A 21217-nucleotide genomic window follows, 5' to 3' on the forward strand; every position below is an offset into this window, starting at 1 on the left:
GTAGAGCTGGCCTGGAGCAACCAGGGGAACTCTTAAAAGTAAAGATTGTCCTCCGCTAGGGCCCACAAGTCGAGAGACAAGGGACCGCGGAAGGCAGCAATTTGGAGTGCGTAAAAGGGTGCCCACGGGCCACCGGAGTGAGCTAGGGCGCTGATCTTTGGCACAGTTGCTGCTGAGAGGTTGGCTCAATATTGGGCCAAAGCACAACTTCTCCACTGGTAAGGGTCGTGTGCTACGCAAGAGGTGGCCGGTGCCCTGGGGTATTGGGGATCTCGGCACCCACGCGGTCCACGGTGCTCAGACTTGCTGGGCACGCTCACTGGCCTCTGGGATGCTAGGAAACCCACCTCAAGGTTGAGAGGAGTTGTCGATGTCCGAAGGAGCAGCGAAGTTCCAACCGGGTCACTTGCAGTGTTTCAGGTGCCTGCCAAGCAGGGGGGTAACTCCTTTACCCCAAGGGAGATTTCTTCAGTCAGCCGGGCAGCAGCTCGTCGAAGGTCAAGTCTGTGAAGTCCAAGAATAATCTGATCCTCTGGGGACACGTTATTCACCTTTATCCACAAGATTAGGGGTGTCCAGATCAATGTCCACCAATGGGAGTTGAGGCGGGAAAGGGTGGCTACACCCTCTCCCCTTTGTGTGTTTCCCGCCTGGGCGAGGGGCAGGATGACCCTGAACCGGTTCCAGGCGGTGTATGCAGAATGTAGGCGCTGTAGCAGGCTACGTGCAACTCTGAAAGGCATCCTATGGTGCACCCACCCAGTTCCAATCCACATAGCCTGTCTGGGAAGGTGCTGGCACCTCCCTGCAACAGGATCCCTATTGTCCAGCTGCCGAGGCTGGGGTTTTGCCCAGCAACAGGCAGCCAGAGTCGTGTGGGTGGCAAGTAGCATCCATTTTGTGATACATGTGCACTTTTAAATTCTGCCACTTTTCCCATATCGCCCCTCTAGCAGGGGGGAATTATGCCCTCATGCCCATGGCTGGACTGGGGGTATGATTCCTACATGTTTGACATCAAACACGGTATGGTTCTGTGTAGCCATTCTCAAGTTATCACGCTATCACGATATACTTATAATGCGGTTAAGAGTATATGGTATGGCTACACTACAAACAACCCAGCAATGATTTTTACGAGGGTTGCAGAGGGGCCCTACTCAGGTAGGGGTCCCCCCTCACACATATCCCAGCACCCTGCCTTGTAGGATTAGCAAGCTTGAGAGGTGACCAATGAGAATACATGTGTTGTACATAGGTGGGATACAGGGTACCTGTATCCCTGTAAGGGGGTGCAGGCACCACCTTACCCAGACTACAGTAGTGGTCTGGTGGTATCATTTGGTATGGCTGTCCCAGGGTGGCACAATAAGTGCTGCATCCCTGGTAGGCCTCTGAGGGACCCATGCCCTGGGTACCTAGGGTACCATCTACAAGGGCTGATAGGGTAACCTCAGTATCCAATTGGGTTGTACCCAGGGTACTCACATCAGTTTTAGGGAGGAAGCAGATAGGCTGGGGTCCTGGATAGCAGGATCCCAGCCAGACTAGTCAAAAACCATCCAAATACAAGGCAAAAAGTTGGGGGCAACCATATAGTCAGATTCCACCTTCCTACAACGAGAATTTATAACCAGAAAATAAACTGTCAAAGATGTTGTTGAGAATGCTTTCTAGATAATGGACAGTAGCTTAAACTTTTTTAATGGGCCACATTCCTACCTACTTTGAGAAAATGTTCTGCACAGCTTTTCCACCACGGTTAAGGAAAGTAGAGCCATTTCAGGTTCTCGTAGCCTTTCACACAGAGAATGCCACACATCTAATGCAAGTCACGAGATGTAGAGAATGCAGATTCCATTTATGCTGAGTTTCCTTATAATGACGTCTGAAAATGTGAATCAACTTAAAAAGGGGATAACCCAAGGCACTTGGCATGATAGACAGTGTATCCGCATGGGCATCCTTCGGCGGTGGCATCTCAAACTGGTTAATTGACTTACTAAGAGTCCTAGGTGCCATCATTAGATATGTGCCTGCCAGTAAAATACATATGCTGGTTATATCTTGTTGAGCCATTCTTGAGAGAGAAATGCCTTTGAGTATAGGCGTCCAAACAAAAAAATAGATAGAAAAATGCAAATTGACTTTTCAAGAAATGTAGGTGATTTAACTGACACCATTGTAGTACAAGTGGGGATAAAAGATTGATTGCTAGAATATTATGCACACTGTATATTGCTAGGAAGTTCCTCACTAATATTAATTTTGCCTGTTTTATTGAATTTAAGGTCAAGAAAATTCTGAATAAAGTAGCACTGCGAGAATCTTGCTTTTACCGAAAATTAACTGATGCCACAAAAGATGAAATAAATATTGCGATCAGTAAGGAGCTACAAGAAGATATGTTAGGTAAGATATTATCAACCATCTTTGTCACAGGTTGCCATTATGGATGGAGGTTTTTGTTAATGCTTCTGCTTTATAGCTTTACAAAACTGATAGTGGATGTGTGTGCCCACAGTAACAGTACAGCTCAGGCTCCAAAAACTTTATTTCGGTTAAACTTAACCATAAAAGTACAGACACATTATTTTTTACAGAAAGGAATTTCAAATGTTATCTACATCGGGGTCCATTTCTTTTAGTCATACTGTAAGGTAAGTATAAGCACCAGTCTGATAAAGTTAAGTGTGCAAAATGCAGCAAAAAAGTATCTTGTGCAAATATAAACATGCATATCATAAGAATACATTGAGCAAAATACACATAATCAAGAGTTAGTAAATTTACACCACATGCCCTGTAGGAAATATTTTACTTTCCCACAATATTCCTTAAGCGAACAGCAGCCAAGTTGTGGGCCTGCATCACAGTGTTCTTTTATTAATTATTACTTAATATTCTGTAGTTCAACACATGTTTAGCATTGTTATAGAAATTAAATGATACTTTCCAAACAGCTGTTCACACAATTCATTTTGTGGCAAGGCATCCCATTTTACATGGAAAGCCTCAAATGTATCATGTAGTACCTCATGCAGCATGTACGTTTAAAAGGAAAATACTTTTTAGGAAAACTCTCATAATTTACAGTATCTTTCATGCTGGCATTAGCTAGCTTGTGCAAAACCGACTCCACTCTAGACATCCAAAAGTTTTTTTTAAAAATGACTCATAAAGCGACAAATGCAAGTTTAAAAAAGAGGAAATATAACCCAATGACCAAATGAGACCTGTTGAGTCACTTGTTACATTAGCCATGTTTACACTTAGAATTTATATAATTTCACTGTAAACAATTCAGCGTCTGCTTGCCACACTACAGTTTGCACCAGCCTGTTTAGCACACATGGCACTGGGCATGCCCCATCTGGAAGATATACTAATTAGGCCTGTATGGCCAGCCTGTATAGCACACTTGGAACTAGGCGTGCGCCATCTGGAAGATATGATAGCAATTAGGTAATTTCTTTCCCCTACTTATATTTTGGGTTTAGTGCCCCATTGTGGGGCAACAGCCTGGCAGACTAGCCATATTGTTTTATACTTGGGAAGGCACCAGCATGGTTTAGTGGGACTCAAGGCTAATAGTGCCGCATTGTTGGTTTGAGAGTGATGCTTTAGTAGGTGTCCAACTTTCTTTTATAATAACATAGCGGATCCTAAAGAGAGGTTTTTCTTTTTATAGAGCTCAGTGGCAAACCAGGGGCAACACAGCAACTTTTTTTAAATCAGTCTTTATTGGCATTTTGTAGCATATTGCAGTAGTAGTTCACATTTGACATATCATTTGGAGTATTTCCTTTGTTGCAGGATCGACGTTAAATTGAACTCCCTTTCAATAATAATAACACCATTCTACTATAGACATAACTCCCCCTTCCCTCCACCCTTCTGTGTCTCAGTGCACTACATCTGTGCTTTTGTCTGGGGATCGGCAACCATCAGTTGAGTGCAGTACCAGGCAATCATTCATCCCAATTCTCATTTCAACATGGCAATTTATCACCTGCTGACAGGTTTTAGTCATCCCTATATTAATGCACTAAGCTGCAGAGGCACCCTGCAAATCTATAGGTCCGATCTAAACTCACTAAATTGCATTTGCATTTTACAGTGAGCTGGCGGCTGGCTTCACATTTTGAAAATGCTAGTTTATGCTGTTATTTTGTTACACCCCTGAGTATAGGAACATGTTACGACTCGTGATATTCTGCTTTTATTTTGTTTATACTGTTTGACATCTTAGCTTATACTCTGCACTTTTATATTTTATATTTTGTCCACTTTTATCTAAGTTTTAAAATATTCTAACTCACTCTATCCTATTTTGTATTCTTTGTCAAATGTAACACTGATATGCAAGGGAAAGTTTTTTCTTTTGTGGCTTGTGAACTGTTATTTGCACTTTTATGGTTTTAACTCAAAACCGATTAAAGATTTTAAATCGAATTACTTGATTTATGGAAATGCATCATTTTTTTAGTCCACAGCTACAATATCAAACAACACCATACATTTGAGAACAGTCATTAAATTAACATGCCGATGTTCTCATTCTAAGTAAACATGGCCATCTTGAATTTATTGTGGAGCGAAAGTTAGCAGTTTCATTACAAACAGTAAAACACATCATAAGTAAAATAATACTATAACCATTAAGCTTTAAAGTAACATTTTTAAGAAGTATATGTTGAGTTCAATATACACAGTCATTCAGCCCCAAAAGAAAATGGTAGAAAAACAGCAAAATCACATGAAGTGCTTTCAATATTATTCCCCCATTTAAAGTAATATGCATAGTAACAACAATGTGTAATAGGCCCTGTTCACTGTTCTTAAAAATGCATTATTTAATTCACACCTTTATTCTCATAAGACATGAATCTTATTTCAAAACGAAGCCAACAGGTTGCTCACTTTAGGTCTCAAAGTTAATTAATTGTCCCTTTTGCTTTTAGGATTTCAGTCACCTATTTGTGTGTAGAGCAATTCCATCTTCCCCACTGAATCAGTGTTGTGGTTTAAGACCTGCATTAATTTTTATGTATGCAAAAGTTTCTTTAAATTGGTGTGTGTGTAAGTGTAGTGTATAGATTATTTCAAAGGGGCATTGTAATATCTATATTACTTCAATCTATAAACAATAAATAAAATATTTAATTTGCAGTTTCTCAATATCCCCTAGTTTTTTCATTCTGCAATATAATTCACTGTGTGGTTAACACTTTACCAGTTCTTACGTAACCCATGTAGGTTTCCTGTTCACATACGTGAATTAATATTCACTTTAAGCTCAAAGGAAGTAATCCATCAAATAACTGCTGCAGTTGTGCGCAACTCCCTAGCACTTCTGGTGTAGACCAAACCCCCTTGATGTGAACTTCTTGGTCTTGGCTCACTCGGTACAGGTGGCATCGTCCCTGATGACACCTTCAATGAAGGTTTTTAATAATGTTTAAGCCGCCTAATGGATAAAGTTAGAGCTGTGCTTGTTATCTGTGGCCTGCCTTATAGTGTATACCAAGGTTGGATGCGCTGGAAGTAATCCTACAGCTGCTTCTGTGCCTCCGTGCCATGTCTTTGAGTCCTCTACCTCTTTTACTGCACCCAGACAAAACATTCATTTGTTCAGAAACCGCATAAGAGTGTAGTTATGTACCTTTAGGTTCGGAAATTTAGAACATTGGATGTTTCTTCAAATTCAGTTTAAAATCTGACTTAAACATATTATTAAAGTTCTTCAATATATGTTTGATGTTCAATCATTACTTAATACAACATTAGAAATTTGAATGGTTTGTCTTCCATTGCTCTGTAACAAAACAGTGTCCTATGCACTTAGCTCTGAGTAGTATTGTTGGCATAAATTCTTTCATTTTAATCTGCTCTTATTCTTCTCTTTTCATATATAAAAATCACTCTCAATCCCAACTCAGTGTTGCATTACTCTAAGCATCTCATTGTAAGCGATGCTATGAATGCATCTTGGTGGCTGAGAACTTCAAGTATGTGATGCAGAATTTAGTGAATTTGAATCTGGCATTTCAATACATATCCAATGTTGTGATCACATACAAGTTAAATATACAATTTCACTAATAACATAATAAAAAAATGATGTGTAGTTTTTGTTTATTGCTGGACATCAGTTATAACTTGGGCTTCCGGTTTGTTTCTTTGACATTTCCGTCTGTATTTATCCATATTTATTTTTTGGAAACTTTATCTGTATTTATCCATATTTATTATGGGTTTTGTGAAAAAAATAAAGCTGAAACTGGTATATTTCCACATTTACTTAACCAATAAAAATCCAGTAATGTTTGAAAACCTGCCAGGTTTCAGTGATATGAGCATCCGCAGAAGAGAAATCAATGCACTTATATGAAAATATTCACATTTCAGTATCAGTCTTGTGCATATCTACTGTTGGTTAAGCCTCTTTACTAAAATTCATATTATTAACCCCTTAACCTATCAATCCACAAAGTTATTGGCCTCGCACTCATGGCAAAGTGTATTTAGAATCACTCAAAAAGCACCCAAATTTCGTTTTTATCCACATTTAAAAATAAATACATAAAATAAAATAAATGGTTTTCTGTATGAATTTATCTGTAAAAATCAGTAAAAACGGAAAACAGGGAGCCTTAGTTATTACACAGTCTGCTTACAGATACCATACCTTCCGCAGCTATGCTACAAATGTGTTTTGATGGTCAGTCACATAGCCCATAATACATAATTGAGGCCTGGTTTAACAAGCAATATTTGACTTTAAAAATGTCAGTATTTCTTCTGCCATTTCTCATTGGGAATTGCTGAATTTTTCTATGAGGCACATCTTATAATAGTATTGATCCTAGTAGGAGTGACCTACCACTATCTGTGTTTGTAAAAATTGAAGTAAGGTTCAGATGTCGTTTTTTTAAGCACCTGCAACCATACAATTGAGGAATGGATTGTGACACTATAGCCATTATATAGCCTGCACACTGATATTTGGCACACAGCGTTGGCAAACAAATGGACATAAACTACACCAAGTAGAAAGATTAGGGCAAACAATAAATAGGGCATTTTTTAAAATAATCAATTAATACCATTGAGCGAAAGAGACCGTCTTAAGTAGATCGAGCCAAGATGCAGACAGACCACTATAGTGCTTTATAATATAACCCCTGGGGGAGCTTGGACGCTGCAGAAACCCTCTAGTTTCATGTATTCCTATCAAGGACAAATGGACCCTTGGTGTGCAATTGATGGAGAGTCAGTGTAGTAAAGTATGTACAAATACCAGCTCTATCACTGAATGCAAGATACCAGCTTGTCTAGGAGCTACCTCACTCCATGCACTACTAGTATGTTGAGGCCAGATTTCCCTCCTAGATGTCTAAACAGTGCACTCACAGATACAACAGGTTACCACCAAATGTGGGATTGGTCATTGGTGATCAGTGTTTGGCACAAAGCTTTGCTTAAAATAATTGAGATCCTTTATATCCACATAGTGATTGATCCATCTCTGTTTCGCAGTGCACGTGGAGACCACCAATGAAACATTTTTGGGTTGAACTTACTGTTTGCATAGCTCCAGAATCTCTTTTAACTGGTTGAGGGCTCCATTTAGTTCAGTGACTGAGGGACCGGGTATTTTGGAATTACACTGATGAACAGTTCTGGAACTCCCTCCTGCTCTGCCTAAGATCCAATAATCTGCTTCGATTTAGGAAGCAACTGAAAACGTATCTGTTCTCCTGAATTAGTATGTTGTCTCTCAGGTCTTCTGTTAACGCTGGAAAGCCCGTGTTTGGGTAGCCATGCGCTTTACAAAACCCCGTAATGAAATGAAATGAATGAAGTTAGTACCCTTCAAACAACATCCTCATGATCTATGGACACATTAAAGAGCCTATGCATCCTAAATTCTGGATACAGACTTGAATCTTGATTAAGGCTGTAGTCGATTAACTCTGTTTGGTTGTTCCTCATTCATTGAGACAATCATGTTGTTTACTATTGTTATTGAAGATATTTTGTACTCTGATTAAAGAAGCAAACCTGTGCTACACAAATGATAAACTGTGATATTTGGCTTGTGTGCTTGGCTACGTGTTATGGAATTGGACAGCGCCATAGCTTTGTATTGTTACCTGTTTAAGCATGTACTACGTTTTATACCTTCAAGATAAATATTTTTTTTAATCGAACATATGCAAGGCAGTGATGCGGGGGCAATGGCCTTTACTGCAATAAAATATTATTTGGGATAAGTTTTAATCTTCATTAAGGTGCAAATTCATAAAAACAATACAAAATAGAGTTATAGAGGTTACAGTCACAATTCAGTAGTCCTAACAACATCTGTAAACGCATAATATAATGGAATCAGCACACTAAAACTAAACTATAACTATATGGATTTCAAACAATTAAAAACCTGGCTTCTCAGATGTTCCTGCCCTCCCAAATAGCAATCAGAGCAGACCCAGAGTAGCAGCAGCTTATATGGGGCAGTAGTCCATCATAGTTGAAGCATTTTTTAAACCATTACCTTCTCCTCCCTCTTCTTGCCATACATAGCTTGTAAATGAGCATTGCAGAGCCCAAGAGCACTTTGTAGGTTCCTGATATCATCAGTGAGTAGTGGGTGTCAGACAACCTGATTTCAGTTGTTGACAGACTGGCAAGAAGAACGTACAATTGGAATTTATAGGCTAACCCTAGCCTTTTAGGATGACCTGGTGAGAAAGACAAATTGGAAAGATGGACATGCTTGAGTGCATAAATACATTTTTTCCACAGACAGTTGCTCTTTGCCCACATCTCTCCTGACCCATGCCACAAAATGGGATTTTATAAGACACATTTCGTTTTTATATTGTGGCCAGTTAGACACACATAAGTTTCCCTGTATGCTTATATATGCGCCCTGCAGTTTACTGTGTCTTTGGTACTTAATCCGCCTCTCAGTAATGAAGCCCAATAGAGCGAAATTGCATTTGGGGTTGATTGTATTCCTTTTCAGAGGCGATGGCCTATAAAGTCAGGCTAAACACTCCCGTATGAGCCATGCCAAGAATGATTTGTATGTGGTTGAGTTTTGTCCTTTATAACCCGATGAACAGAACATTAAAGCATAGCATAGTATACAGCTCAGAACAATGTCATTGTTTATGGAATTGAAAGCATTCCATCCTTTTTCTTCAAGCAACAAATCACTTGTATATTAGGAAGATCTGGAAGCTCTGATAATCCTCAATTTCATCTCAAACACTTTGCTAGAATGTACACAGCAAATGTGATCAGCTTGTCCAGAATGACCTTCCGATAAATAATTTAATTAGATGGCCAGTTTACAAACAGATGAGAATTGAAATTGTATCCCACAGCTGTGAATACATAGCTCATGGGGAATGATTTTTTGATTCCTTTTATGAGGTGGCATGCTAAAGAATATTCTCTCACAGGGGTGCCTGTGGAAATATGCCTTGGAGAAATTGCTAACCTCATGCAAGTAACTAACTGTTCTGTACAATTTTTTTCCTCTTCCATAACAGCTATTCCATGCATGACATGCACTATATTTACGAGAAGAGAATTTGAGCCTCTATTTGTACATATTATCCTGACTGAAATCTATAAATCTTAGTGGTTTCTGGGACCAGGGAATCCAGAATAAAAAGAAAAGAATGCACCATAACACATATTCCCCAAGCACTGACCGCTAACTAGAAATGTTCTCTGTAGTGCTCCTGTGTACCGCTAGATGGTGCTGTGCAGCTCTGAATTGGCTTTAAGGCGAAGTGAACGTGACATAGCAGAGCTGCATATAATCGCCACTCATGTGTGCCAACATTACTTCCTTTCTTTCTGCACCTTTTAAGGCAGCTCCCTCTTCCGTGGTTCTTTTGACAACCACCAATATGAATTCCAGTGTGTAAGGAAACGATGCCCCCTCCTTAAAACTATAGTTTTCAAACCATACTGCAACTGCAGGAAGCAGATTGGTAACAGATGAGGTGTGTCTTTGGGCTCAAAGTTTTACTTCATGTTGTGCTATGAGTGCATCTGAAGATGATCCAAAACCGAGATGTGAAACTGTATGTCGCTGATTGTAGTGTTGCGCTCTAGTCCTCACGTGCTACGTGGTGACGTAGCGCGCGAGGACGCTTGAAGACGGGCGAATACGCATGCGCGAGGCGGGTTTAAGACCGCGAGGTCGCGTCTTTCCCGGCGCTCTCCCGCTATACTGAAATATTGTATATTTCATGTTATTTACTTACTCCTGGTGGTGTTTATTCCAAGCAGAAAACAGCAACTTTACAGTGGCGACGAGAGTTGGGATCTGAGTGGAAAAAAAACGAGAAAAAAAAGGGGGAACTTAGTCACCCCACCAAGAAGTGCTAACTGGCCGGGAAGGCACCAGAGAGGACCACAGGAGAGGAACCACCATCAAGGAGCACAACACGGCGGGAGAGCGTGGCAGAGGCGGCAATAAGGGACAGAAGACAACCACAGGGTGAAGTACCAGGTTTGGGAAAGAAAAAAAAAAAACGACGAAGACCATCTCCAATCTAAAGAGACCCTGGCGGAAGCAGCAGCACGCAGAGACAGGAGAGCGGGAGAACCCCCGACAAGATCAAGCGCAAGGTGAGAGCGCGGACGCGCCAGGCAGTCCGAGAGGCCCAGGGGCGGTGCCAGAAGGACGCGCCACTATGAGCACGCAAGCATCTTCACTGATGACGCCAATCCCGTTCCTGCCGAGACCAGGAGAACCTCAAATGAAATGGGAGGATTGGAGAGAGTACTTCAAGAACTATATTGCAGCCCTGGAAGATGAAAATGGGGAGGCCTTCCCCAGTGCGAGGAAGAAAAGGATCCTACTGCACAATTTAGGCCCGGAAGGGATAAGAGTCTTTCAGAATCTGGTACCCGCACCCAGGCCGAACACGGATGACGACGTATTCAGACACGCCATAGAAGACCTCGACACCCACTACCGTCCTGCGGTGTGCATCTCCATTGACCGGTATAATTTCCAGCAAAGGAAACAAGAAACCGGCGAACCATAGATGATTATGTGGCAGCGTTGAGGAGGTTGGCGGTAACGTGCAAGTACGGAGTCCTGAATGACGAGTTCATAAAAGATCAGATAGTTATGCACACCACCAACAAAACAGTGCAAGACAAGTTGTGGACAAACAGTGAGGCATCACTGAAGGAAGTAATAGCCATGGTAAAAAAGGCGGAAATGTCGAAAAGGTGTGCTGACGCAGCAAAAAGGGAGACCATCCAGAAGACCATGGTGAACAAGGTGGATGACGCTGAACCACAGGGAAGGAGCAAAACCATGCCGCCCGAAGGGAAAGGACAAAATAAGTGGAAAGGGAAACTGGGACAAACATGGAAGCCGAATACAGACAACATTACGACGTGCTACAGGTGTGGTAGTCAAGCGCATGCTGCCCAGGACAAACGTTGCCCAGCGTTCCGAGCAAAATGTATGTTCTGCGGCATAATGGGGCACTACGAAAAGGTTTGTCGCCGGAAAATGAAGAGACCAATGGTGAAGTACGTGATGCAAGACCAACAGGAGGAAGAAGAAGAACAAGATGAGGAAGATGGTGTATTATGCGTGGACGAGCAAGTGCTGGGCATCGAGGGCAAGCGCTCCCGCAAACCACAATGCGACATGGTAATAGGAGGGGTGAAAATCAAGATTGTAGTAAACTCGGGATCTCCATACACCATTGTCCAAAGAGCAGTGTGGAGGGAAGAATTTGAGCCCAGCTTGGGATCAAGGCTAGAACCATTGGACATACGACCAGTGTCGTACACACGCGAACCCGTTCCCATGGTGGGATACAGGAAGTTGAACTTCGAATTTAAGGGAAGATGTGCGGAGTGCAAATTATACGTAGCAGAAAAAGGCCCATCTGTCCTAGGATGGATGGATCAAGGGGACCTAGGGATCAAGTTAGACCCAGGAGGGGACACGCAAGTGCTCCTGACAGCTCCAGGGAGCTGGCCGGAGCTAGAAGAAATGAAAAGCAAATTCCCGAAGGTATTTGGCGGGAAAGTTGGCAAATTAGAGAAATTCACACACAAGATCGTACTCAAGGAAAACTCAAGGCCGGTATCGCACAAAGTCCTCAACGTGCCTCTAGCCATAAAAGAAGCTTTACAACTGGAACTACGTAGACTAGAAGAAAATGGAATAATAGAGCCCATAGACAGCTCGGAATGGCTGGCCCCCTTGGTAGTAGCCATGAAACCCAATGGAAAAGTCCGTCTGTGTGTGGACCTTCGAGAACTGAACAAGTGCCTAGTAGTGGAAAAATTCCCATTGCCGCGCATTGAAGAAATGTTGTCCAAAACGAAGGGGGTAAAGTGGTTTTCCACTATCGACCTCACCTCTGCATATCACCAGATAGATCTACATCCAACAAGCCGGAAACTGACATCCTTTATAACGCCTTTTGGATCCTATCAATTCCGCAGGATGCCGTTTGGTCTCGCTTCTGCAGCGGCGGTGTTCCAGAAATTAATGCATCGCCTCTTCAAGGACATAAAGGGCATTCAATATTTCCAGGATGACATACTGGTGATGGGGTCAGACAGGAAAGACCATGATAAGAAGTTAGATAAGGTACTTTGTGTGTTGGAAACCAACGGCCTGACCGCAGAATGGGAAAAGTGCTGACTAGGAATGACGTGTGTCACATATTTGGGACATGAAATAGGAGGACAGGGCATCACGCCTAAACGCGCAAATGTGAAAGCGATCTGCAATGCTATGGCTCCATCTAACAAAGAAGAAGTGAGATTCTTCCTAGGGATGGCAGAATATTATAGCAAATTCGTGCAACATTTTGCCACCAAGACACACCACCTGAGACAGTTGATAAGGGACAAAACAGTGTTCAAGTGGACAGAAGAAACACAAAAAGAATTTGGAGCATTGAAGTGTGACATCAGCCAAGCCGTACCACTGCAGGGATACGACCCGCTTGGACAATCAACATTGACGACGGATGCTAGTGAGAAAGGATTGGGGGCAGTCCTCATGCAGGAGAGGAGAGAATGGACGACGGAGACCCTCAGTTTCGCATCCAGATCATTATCACCCACAGAACAGAAATATAGTGTAATTGAGAAGGAGATGCTAGCGGTGGTGTGGGCCATGGGAAGGTTCCGTCAATTCCTATGGGGCACGAGGTTTAAACTCAAAACTGATCACAAGCCATTAGTCAAAGTACTCCCCTCAAGTGGACATGCCAGCGCCACGCCGCGCATCGCCAAGATGACACTAAAGTTACTAGAATACAGGTATGATGTGGAGTACATACCAGGGACACGAAACAAAGTCGCTGATTACCTCAGTAGAGCGGCAGCGATGGAAGAAGCCCCCAACCCAGCAACAGAAGAGGAAGAGATGGTAGCGGTGATGGAAGACCCAGAAAGGGTGATAAGTAAGCAAGAGTGGACCCAAGCGTACGATGACGACAGTGAGATTAGGGAGGTCAAAGAACACATAATACATGGATGGCCCGAGAAAAGACTGTTGCGAGAGGCGCTCAGGAAGTTCTATGAAGTCCGAGAGGAGCTGTCAGTGGGAGACAAGGGGATTTTCCTGTACAGAGGTGATAAAGTTATTACCCCGGCAGTGTTAGTATCTCGCCTGGTCATGCTGTTGCACGAAGGACACTTAGGAATAGTGAAAACCAAGATGAGAGCAAAGCACATGTACTGGTGTCCTGGAATGGATATCCAGGTGGAGAGACATGTAAGAGAATGCGACCAATGCCAAAGAGCAGACAAGACACTGAATCCTTTAAGGCCGGCATTGGGGAAATTCACTCTACCGAAGGATCCGTGGGAAGAAGTGGCGGTGGACATTCTAGGTCCTGTGCTGGACAACCAAGGGACGCCCAAATATCTGTGCGTTCTTGTCGACAAATACTCTAAATGGCCGGAGATACATATTCAAGAAGTGATGGATACGGAAACAGTGATTAAGTTCTTGACTTCAGTTTTCCTCAGGGAAGGAATCCCGAGAACCATCCTGAGCGACAATGGACCGCAATTCACATCAGAAAAGTGGTACAAGTATGCAGAGAGGAATGGAATCAAAATACAACACACTTCCGTGTATCATCCGTCGAGTAATGGACAGGTGGAACGTTTCAATAGAGTCATCATGGGATCCATCCAAGCAGCCATCATGATGGGCAAAGATTGGGAGAAGGAGATACAGAACATGATATGGGCATACCGTATCACCCCCACAGGCACGGGGTATAGCCCTTTCCAAATCTTGAGAGGAAGGCATCCATTCACCAAAGACAATGTAACGTGGAGAGAAAAGACGATAACTAGTAAGTGGTCTCCAGCAGTAGTACAGTACAACCTAGAGAAGGCACAGAGGATATATACAGAATACTACAATCAAAGGAGAAAAGTGAAGGCCACAACCCTGGAGAGAGGGGAATGGGTGAGAGTCAGATTAGCCATAAGGAAAAAGAAGGGAGACAGCAAATACAGCCTACCTCTACAAGTGAAAGAAGTGTACGATAGGGCAGCATTGCTCAGTGATGGGAATGTGTAGTCCCATGACCGTATGTCCATATGTAACAAGATCCTACGATGGCCCCCGGAGGAGAGTGAAAGGACACTACAAGACATAAGCCCAAGAGAAAATGAAGGAAGTAACGCAGCTGTAGAGAAAGACAGGAGAGTAGAAGAAAGCAGCGAGAGGCATGGAGAGCACGTAAAACCTGAGATCGAGGAACAGAGTGGAGAGGAGAGTAGAACCCCCAGGAGAGAGGAACTGAACACACCGAGAGGCAAAGCGGGAAGCCCCGCAGAGGAAGGTACCCAAGAAGATTCCTCCACTCCGGTAAGGCGCACTAAAGCGGGCAGAGTGGTAGTAAGACCCAGCCACTTCCGAGACTTTGAACTAGAGGGTAGCTAAGCGAACCGAGGGACTTTATGGACCACAAATCTTTGTTTAAATAAAAGAAGGGAGATATGTAGTGTTGCGCTCTAGTCCTCACGCGCTACGTGGTGACGTAGCGCGCGAGGACACGTGAAGACGGGCGAATGCGCATGCGCGAGGCGGATTTAAGACCGCGAGGTTGCGTCTTCCCCGGCGCTCTCCCGCTACACTGAAATAAAGTATATTTCATGTTATTTCCTTACTCCTGGTGGTATTCCTAGCAGAAAACAGCAACTTTACACTGATCACATAGAATGGAGTCACATACTTCGCGTAAGTCCTTCTTCCACTCCAAGGTGAGGGTGCAGACCTGATCTAGCTCTTGAGGCTGATCCTAACAGGTCTTCTTTGCTGTCAAAGCCATGTGGTAGGGGAAAGTCAAAATCGAAGAGGAAATATCAGTAGGCAAAGCAGAACCTGACCCCGTCCCGCTACTTTCTATCCAAAGAGAAATTGTGAGGGCATTGTCGATCTCACTCACGATTCCCAATTGAGAAGCTAAATCTGTTATTGATTCTAATGCGTCCCAAGTTTCCCGGGCTATAGGCAATGACGTAGGAGGATGAGGCCTTTAAAGAGACCATGCTGCATATTTTGGCACACTTGAGCTCCCTCTGGTGCACCTTTCGGCCCAATGGACCTCCAGCTGGGTACCACTGGCAGATCTGTTCTCTGCGTTGCCTGAGCTCTTAAAAGCCATTTTGAGTTCTGCACTGACTCCAATGCCAACTTCCATTTCATCTCCGAGATATGTGCCAGTCCCTCTTTCATCTATGCCAGTCCTGATGTCCACGGCCTCAGACGAAGGTCCATTGCTGACTCCCTTGTATGACCCAAGCTTCATCTGAGCCCTTATTCCCATTCAGCGAAACTCTCACTCACAATCTGATGGGCACCTGGTCGAAGCCATACAGTCGTCCACTGGTGAACAGGCAGATGACCAGATGCCCTAGACCAGTTGCCGATGACCCTGGATGTCTTACACAGCATCCGACCACTGAGAGTTCAGTGGTCCATGTTTCCACCAGTAAATCGAAAGCTAATTCATTCCCTACTACTCCCGAGGGCAGAGAGTCAAAAAAGGAATGAGTGATTCTAGGAAAATGGTGTTCTCTTCATCAAGCCTAACCTTGAGGTTGGCCAACACAGTTTGTGTACTTGGCCGATATATGTACACCCTCTAGGACATGGTCAGTGAGATCTTGTGGGCGATTCCAGAAGAATTTAGGGCCTCCTTCGCTCAAACCATTCAATATAGCCAGGATGCAGCCAAATATGTGATGTGTGGGGTCTGGTTACTACCAATTGGTTGGGGAAGGCAGCTGGAACTAGTGTGGCACTAATGTGTCTCTCCGTGGCCACGCCTTGATGCAATCCACTGGTTTAGCTGGTGATGTGCAGGCATCCCATATGGATATGCTTTTTGATAGCTCACTTCTATTCAGCGAAAAAACGTATTCCATCTTAGAACACTTTAAAGAAAGTCTGGCCACAACATATTCTTAGGGCTTCTCGACCCCGTCGGTACAGTGTACTAATCGATTTTCACCTTTCCGAGTCTACATAAGTAAATTTGCGTACAGCAATGTAAATTTACCCACGCTCCACTGCATCTACACCAATCCTTTTCTGGCCAGGGACGTGAAGCTGGCAAGCACCGTGCAGGTCACCATGGGGTTCGGTACTCCCAGTGAGCCTCTGCTGCATTATCCACCTTGTGGGAAGCAGGATCCAATACTTTCTTCCAGGTTGGCAATCCATCCCATCTGACAGATGGGTCCACAAGATCATTCAGCATGGGCATGCCCTATTATTTTTTTCTGCCTGCAGCACCTTCCTCCCACATCAGAGAGGCTCTCCGAGTCGACCCTGTCCATTATAATGCAAGAAGTCGAAGCTTTACTCTCCAAAAGAGCCACTGACAGGGTTCCAGACTCCGAAATAGGGATGAGTACTTACTCTCACTATTCCCTTGGGCCGAAGAAGAGTGGAGGGATTTGGCCCATCTTAGATTTTCGGCCTCACTAGCGCCCCTCGGGTGTTGTGATAGCTGTGGTCGCTACTCATCTTTGGATGTTGGGGATACCATTTTACCCTACCCTGACAACTAGCTTTTGAAGGCGGGCTTGCTACAGTCAGCCGGGGACCACATCCAGATGACAGTAAACTCCTGATGTCCTTGAGGTTCTCGATCAATGAGCCAAAGTCCCATCTGTCTCCTTTTATAGGGGCTGTCTTGGATTCAGTGCAGTTCAGGGCCTTCCTCCAGCACAACAAGTCCAGGATAGTTGGGCCATGATCCTGCTGTTTAAATCTTGGTTCTGGATCTTGGTAAAATCAGTTCTAAGGAGTCTTGGCTTGTTAGCCTTTTGCATCCTACTTGTCTACTTCACCAGGTGGAATCTGCAGGCTCTGCAGTGAAATCTAACGTCTCCTTGAGCCCAGCACCAAGGAAAGCTGTTGGGTGCCATCCAGGTTTCAGAGAAGACTGCATAAGAACTGCAGTGTTGGCTGCTCAACAGCTATTGAACCAACAGCAGACCTTTCTTCCTGCCACAACCAGGGCTGACGATGGTGATGGATGCATCCGTGCTGGGTTGGGGAGTTCATCTGGAGGAGGTGGAGAACAGAGGACTCTGGCCCCCGGCAGAAACCTGATTCCATATAAATCTGTTGGACTTTTAGGCCGGTCATGTGCTGAAGGCCATCCTGCTGTTGAATAAGGGGAGGCTGGTGCAGGTTCCCACAGACAACAGCTTTGTCATGTGATACAGCTACAAGCACGACAAAGCGGGTCCTGAGTCAAGCGCCAAGAGGTTCTCCATCTCTAGAGTTGGCTGGAGTTTCAGTGTGTAGGAAGGTGGATATCTGACTATGGTTACCCCCAACTTTTTGCCTAGTGTCTAGCTGGTTTTTCGACTTAGTTGGCCTGAGATCCTGCCATTCAGGGTCTCAGGCTGTCTGCTCTCTCTTTAAAATGGACTCCATGTACCCTAGGTACATTCCCAATTGGTAAGGATCACCTTATTGGACCCTGTACAGTGTACCTTAGGTACCCAGGGCATAGGTGTACCCTAGGCCTCCCAGGGGCTGCAGCATGTATTATGCCACCCCTGGTCTGGCCTTCCAATCAGACACAACTGGCTGATCACTCAGCTTGGGCAAGGTCGTGTAATCACCCCTTGCTTAGATATAGTATGCCTATATCTACCCTTATATATAGACACATGTGTACCTATCAGTCACTCCTATGGCAGGCCTTAACAATCCTGGAGGCAGAGTGCTTGGTAGCATGTGAGATGGTGCTCTAGCATGAGCTGAGCCTGTCTGCAGCTTTCGGAACCATGTCCTTATAGCTGTTCTATGATATATCCTACCATATACTCTTAAAGTGCCTTATAATCTTAAACGGTTATGGTAACTATGGTTTGGCTTTATCAAAACATGTCGTGTAAGGTGTCTAACACTTTGGAATAATACCCCCATACCATTTCTGGTGATGAGGATATTATTCCTCCCTTCTAGAGGGAGAGACATGTTAAAATCCTACTTTGCTGTTTAACTCTAACCAAAGCCTCAGCATCACAAAATGGATGCTGCTGCCACAGACACAAGTCTGACCTCCTGCTGCTGGGAGTGATCCCGGCAAGGGAGGCTTGGACAATAGGTTTCCTGCTTGGGGAGGTGCTAGCACCTCCCCAGACAGACTTTAGTGTATTGGGGCAGGGAGGGCTGAAAGGAATGAGACATGCCTGGGGCACACAAGGTGCTCCATGCATAGTCCAGTTCAAACCGGTGCTGGGGCACTCCAGCCCCAGTCCTGGCGCGAAACTGGACAAAGGGAAGGGGGTGTAACCACCCCCCTCCCAGGTCCCACCCATAAGTCGTGACCTAGCAGGCAACCCAGCCCCCCAGATTAGTATAAGAGTGGTAGCTGGGCCCCAGGAGATTAGATTATCCTGAACCTGCAACTTGAACAGAAACTCTGGACCTTCGACATTCGACGAAAGAAGAAGACTGAAGAATCTCCCTTGTGGCCAAGGAGTGGCTAACCTGTGCAAACAGGCACCATCAAGAGACTACCCTTTGCTTTCCTAAAGTTCTACGAGGGACCGACTGCAGAGCCCGACCAGAGCCTTGACTTCCAGACTTCTCCGACCCTGATCCACATCCACAGCAGAGCTGAGATCCGTGGAGGCTACGAGAGACGTGGGACCGGCTACCTGGGAAAAGTGGCTAGTATCTTCAAGCGCAGCTTCTGAGGCACCCTCGAAGTTGTGCACCGGGGATTGAGAAGCCCCCACCCCAAGCACCATCTGCACCGAAGATCAGCCCCCCACACTCCACGAGTCCTGCGTGGGGCCCTTCTGCATTTTCCTGCTTGCCGCGTCTGTCCGGTTGCTTGCCCGCTGGCTAGTGGCCTTTGTGACGACGCATCCCGTAATCTTCAGCGCTGGTTTGGCTCCTCCAGACTGGCTCCTGCTCCTTTGAAAAAGAGAAGCACCCCAGACCTTCCTGGTCTGTACCAGAAGCAAGTCCTCCGTTCTTCGTGGGTTCCGCTTGCCAAGGCTTGGTGAGTCCTAGTCCAACTTCGACGCCGCCGACAGCAAGGGCCTTCGTGGGACAACTCGCCTCCTGGTCCTGGTCGTCCTCGACGTTCCCTGGTCCTCGTGGCTGCAGCGACAAGCTTCACCTTCACCTGCAATCTTCACGACATCGCCTGGTTCCTTCCTGGTTCCACGTGGTCACTGGCTAGTGACCTTGACTCTGTCCCTTCTGCTTGCAGGTCTCCTCTCTTCTTGATCCCAGCCTTGGGATCCACCGGACACTCTTCACTGACTGCCTGTCAGCAACTTTCCTTCAGGCATCCATAGAAGTCCACGACGAAACCCGACGCAAGTTCACTCCTATGCACCCGCAGCCTGTGGGCTAGGTAACTTGGGTACTTCGGTGCTCACAAGGGTAGTGACTATCCTAGGGTCTAGTTTCCGAGTCTCGACTCTCTAGCTGCTTCAGAAGTGTCCTTAAACTGTTAATTTCTAACTGCTAGTATTTCTATCGACTTTTACGCATTACGCGTGAGTGTTTCCACTCTGCACCTGAATCCCGTGGGCCTCCCACTTCCTAACTGTTGCTAGTGTAGTGTAGCCCCAGCGATTCCCTAGGCCTAGGCCTATCCTATTTCCGTGACAGTGGTCCTTATACCACTTACTTAGTATATGGTTTGCGTGGCCCCTAGGGCCTAATTGTATTACTTACCTGTGTGACTTAATGTATGCTTAAATAAGACTGTGTTGTACTTACCTCTAATCTCATAAAGAGTGCTGAGGGTTTGACTAGAATAAATACACTTTATTTTATATATATATCTGTTGTGGTGTCCTTTCATTTGGTATTCAAGGGATTATATATGGTATCACAGCTGGCTTCACATGCCATTCAGAGTTTAGCCTAAGACTGCTCTTGTCCATGCTACCACTAGGATAGCTGGTCTAGAAGGTTGACTTTACAACCAATCACCATAAGGGTTTTTGGACTGAGATAAGGTGTACACTAGAACTAGTGACATCATACATCAGGCCAACTTCTCACACAGGGCATGACCTGAATGTGAACAAACTGGCTGGATCCTTCAACTCCAGGGCAGAGGAGCTAGCAGATCATGAGTGGTGTCTGAATTTCAAGATGGCACAGGACATCTTTCTGAGACAAAACATGGCTTGACCTTTTCGACACTGTCAAAAATGTGCAGTGTCCAAACTTTTGTACGTTGGAGTTCCTGTGAAAACTCTCACCAGAAAATCTATTCTGGCTGGTGTGAAGCGCTGAACATCTGTACCCCTTCCCATTTCTGCCCTGAGTTAAGAAATAGATCAGGATTGTCCAGTCCCAAGTCATCCCAGTGGCTCAGGAGTGGGTACCAGAACTTCTAGCTTGAGCATATGTCCACCGATCAGCTTGCCACTAAGTGAAGATCTTCTGTTACAGCAGTAGAACAGGGTCATTCCCCCAAGCCTGTGCAATCTACACCTACATGCGTGGAGATTGAGTGACAGCAGCTGACTGCGCTCAGTCTACCACCTGAAGTTGTGGATGTCACCCTTGCTGTCAGGCATCCATCTACTAAGTCCATCTATGCTGGAATGCTGGGACAAATGTGTGGCCTTTTTTGGAGTTTGGAAGACAGATCCCCCTAGGGGCTAAACTGTT

General features: G+C 44.7%; 1 protein-coding gene across 5 annotated transcripts in view; it reads left to right on the forward strand.

The window, feature by feature from the left end:
• CCAR1 (cell division cycle and apoptosis regulator 1) overlaps positions 1 to 21217 on the forward strand; it is a 2209777-nt gene that overhangs the window by 1713259 nt on the left and 475301 nt on the right. For all 5 annotated transcript variants that reach the window (XM_085603559.1, XM_085603560.1, XM_085603562.1 and 2 more), the window contains one exon: positions 2292 to 2412. In XM_085603559.1, the coding sequence (XP_085459685.1) occupies positions 2292 to 2412 (121 nt within the window). The remainder of the gene's footprint in view (positions 1 to 2291; positions 2413 to 21217) is intronic.

This window comes from Triturus cristatus, chromosome 1_2 (genome assembly GCF_964204655.1).
Source record: "Triturus cristatus chromosome 1_2, aTriCri1.1, whole genome shotgun sequence".
Lineage (NCBI taxonomy): Eukaryota > Metazoa > Chordata > Amphibia > Caudata > Salamandridae > Triturus > Triturus cristatus.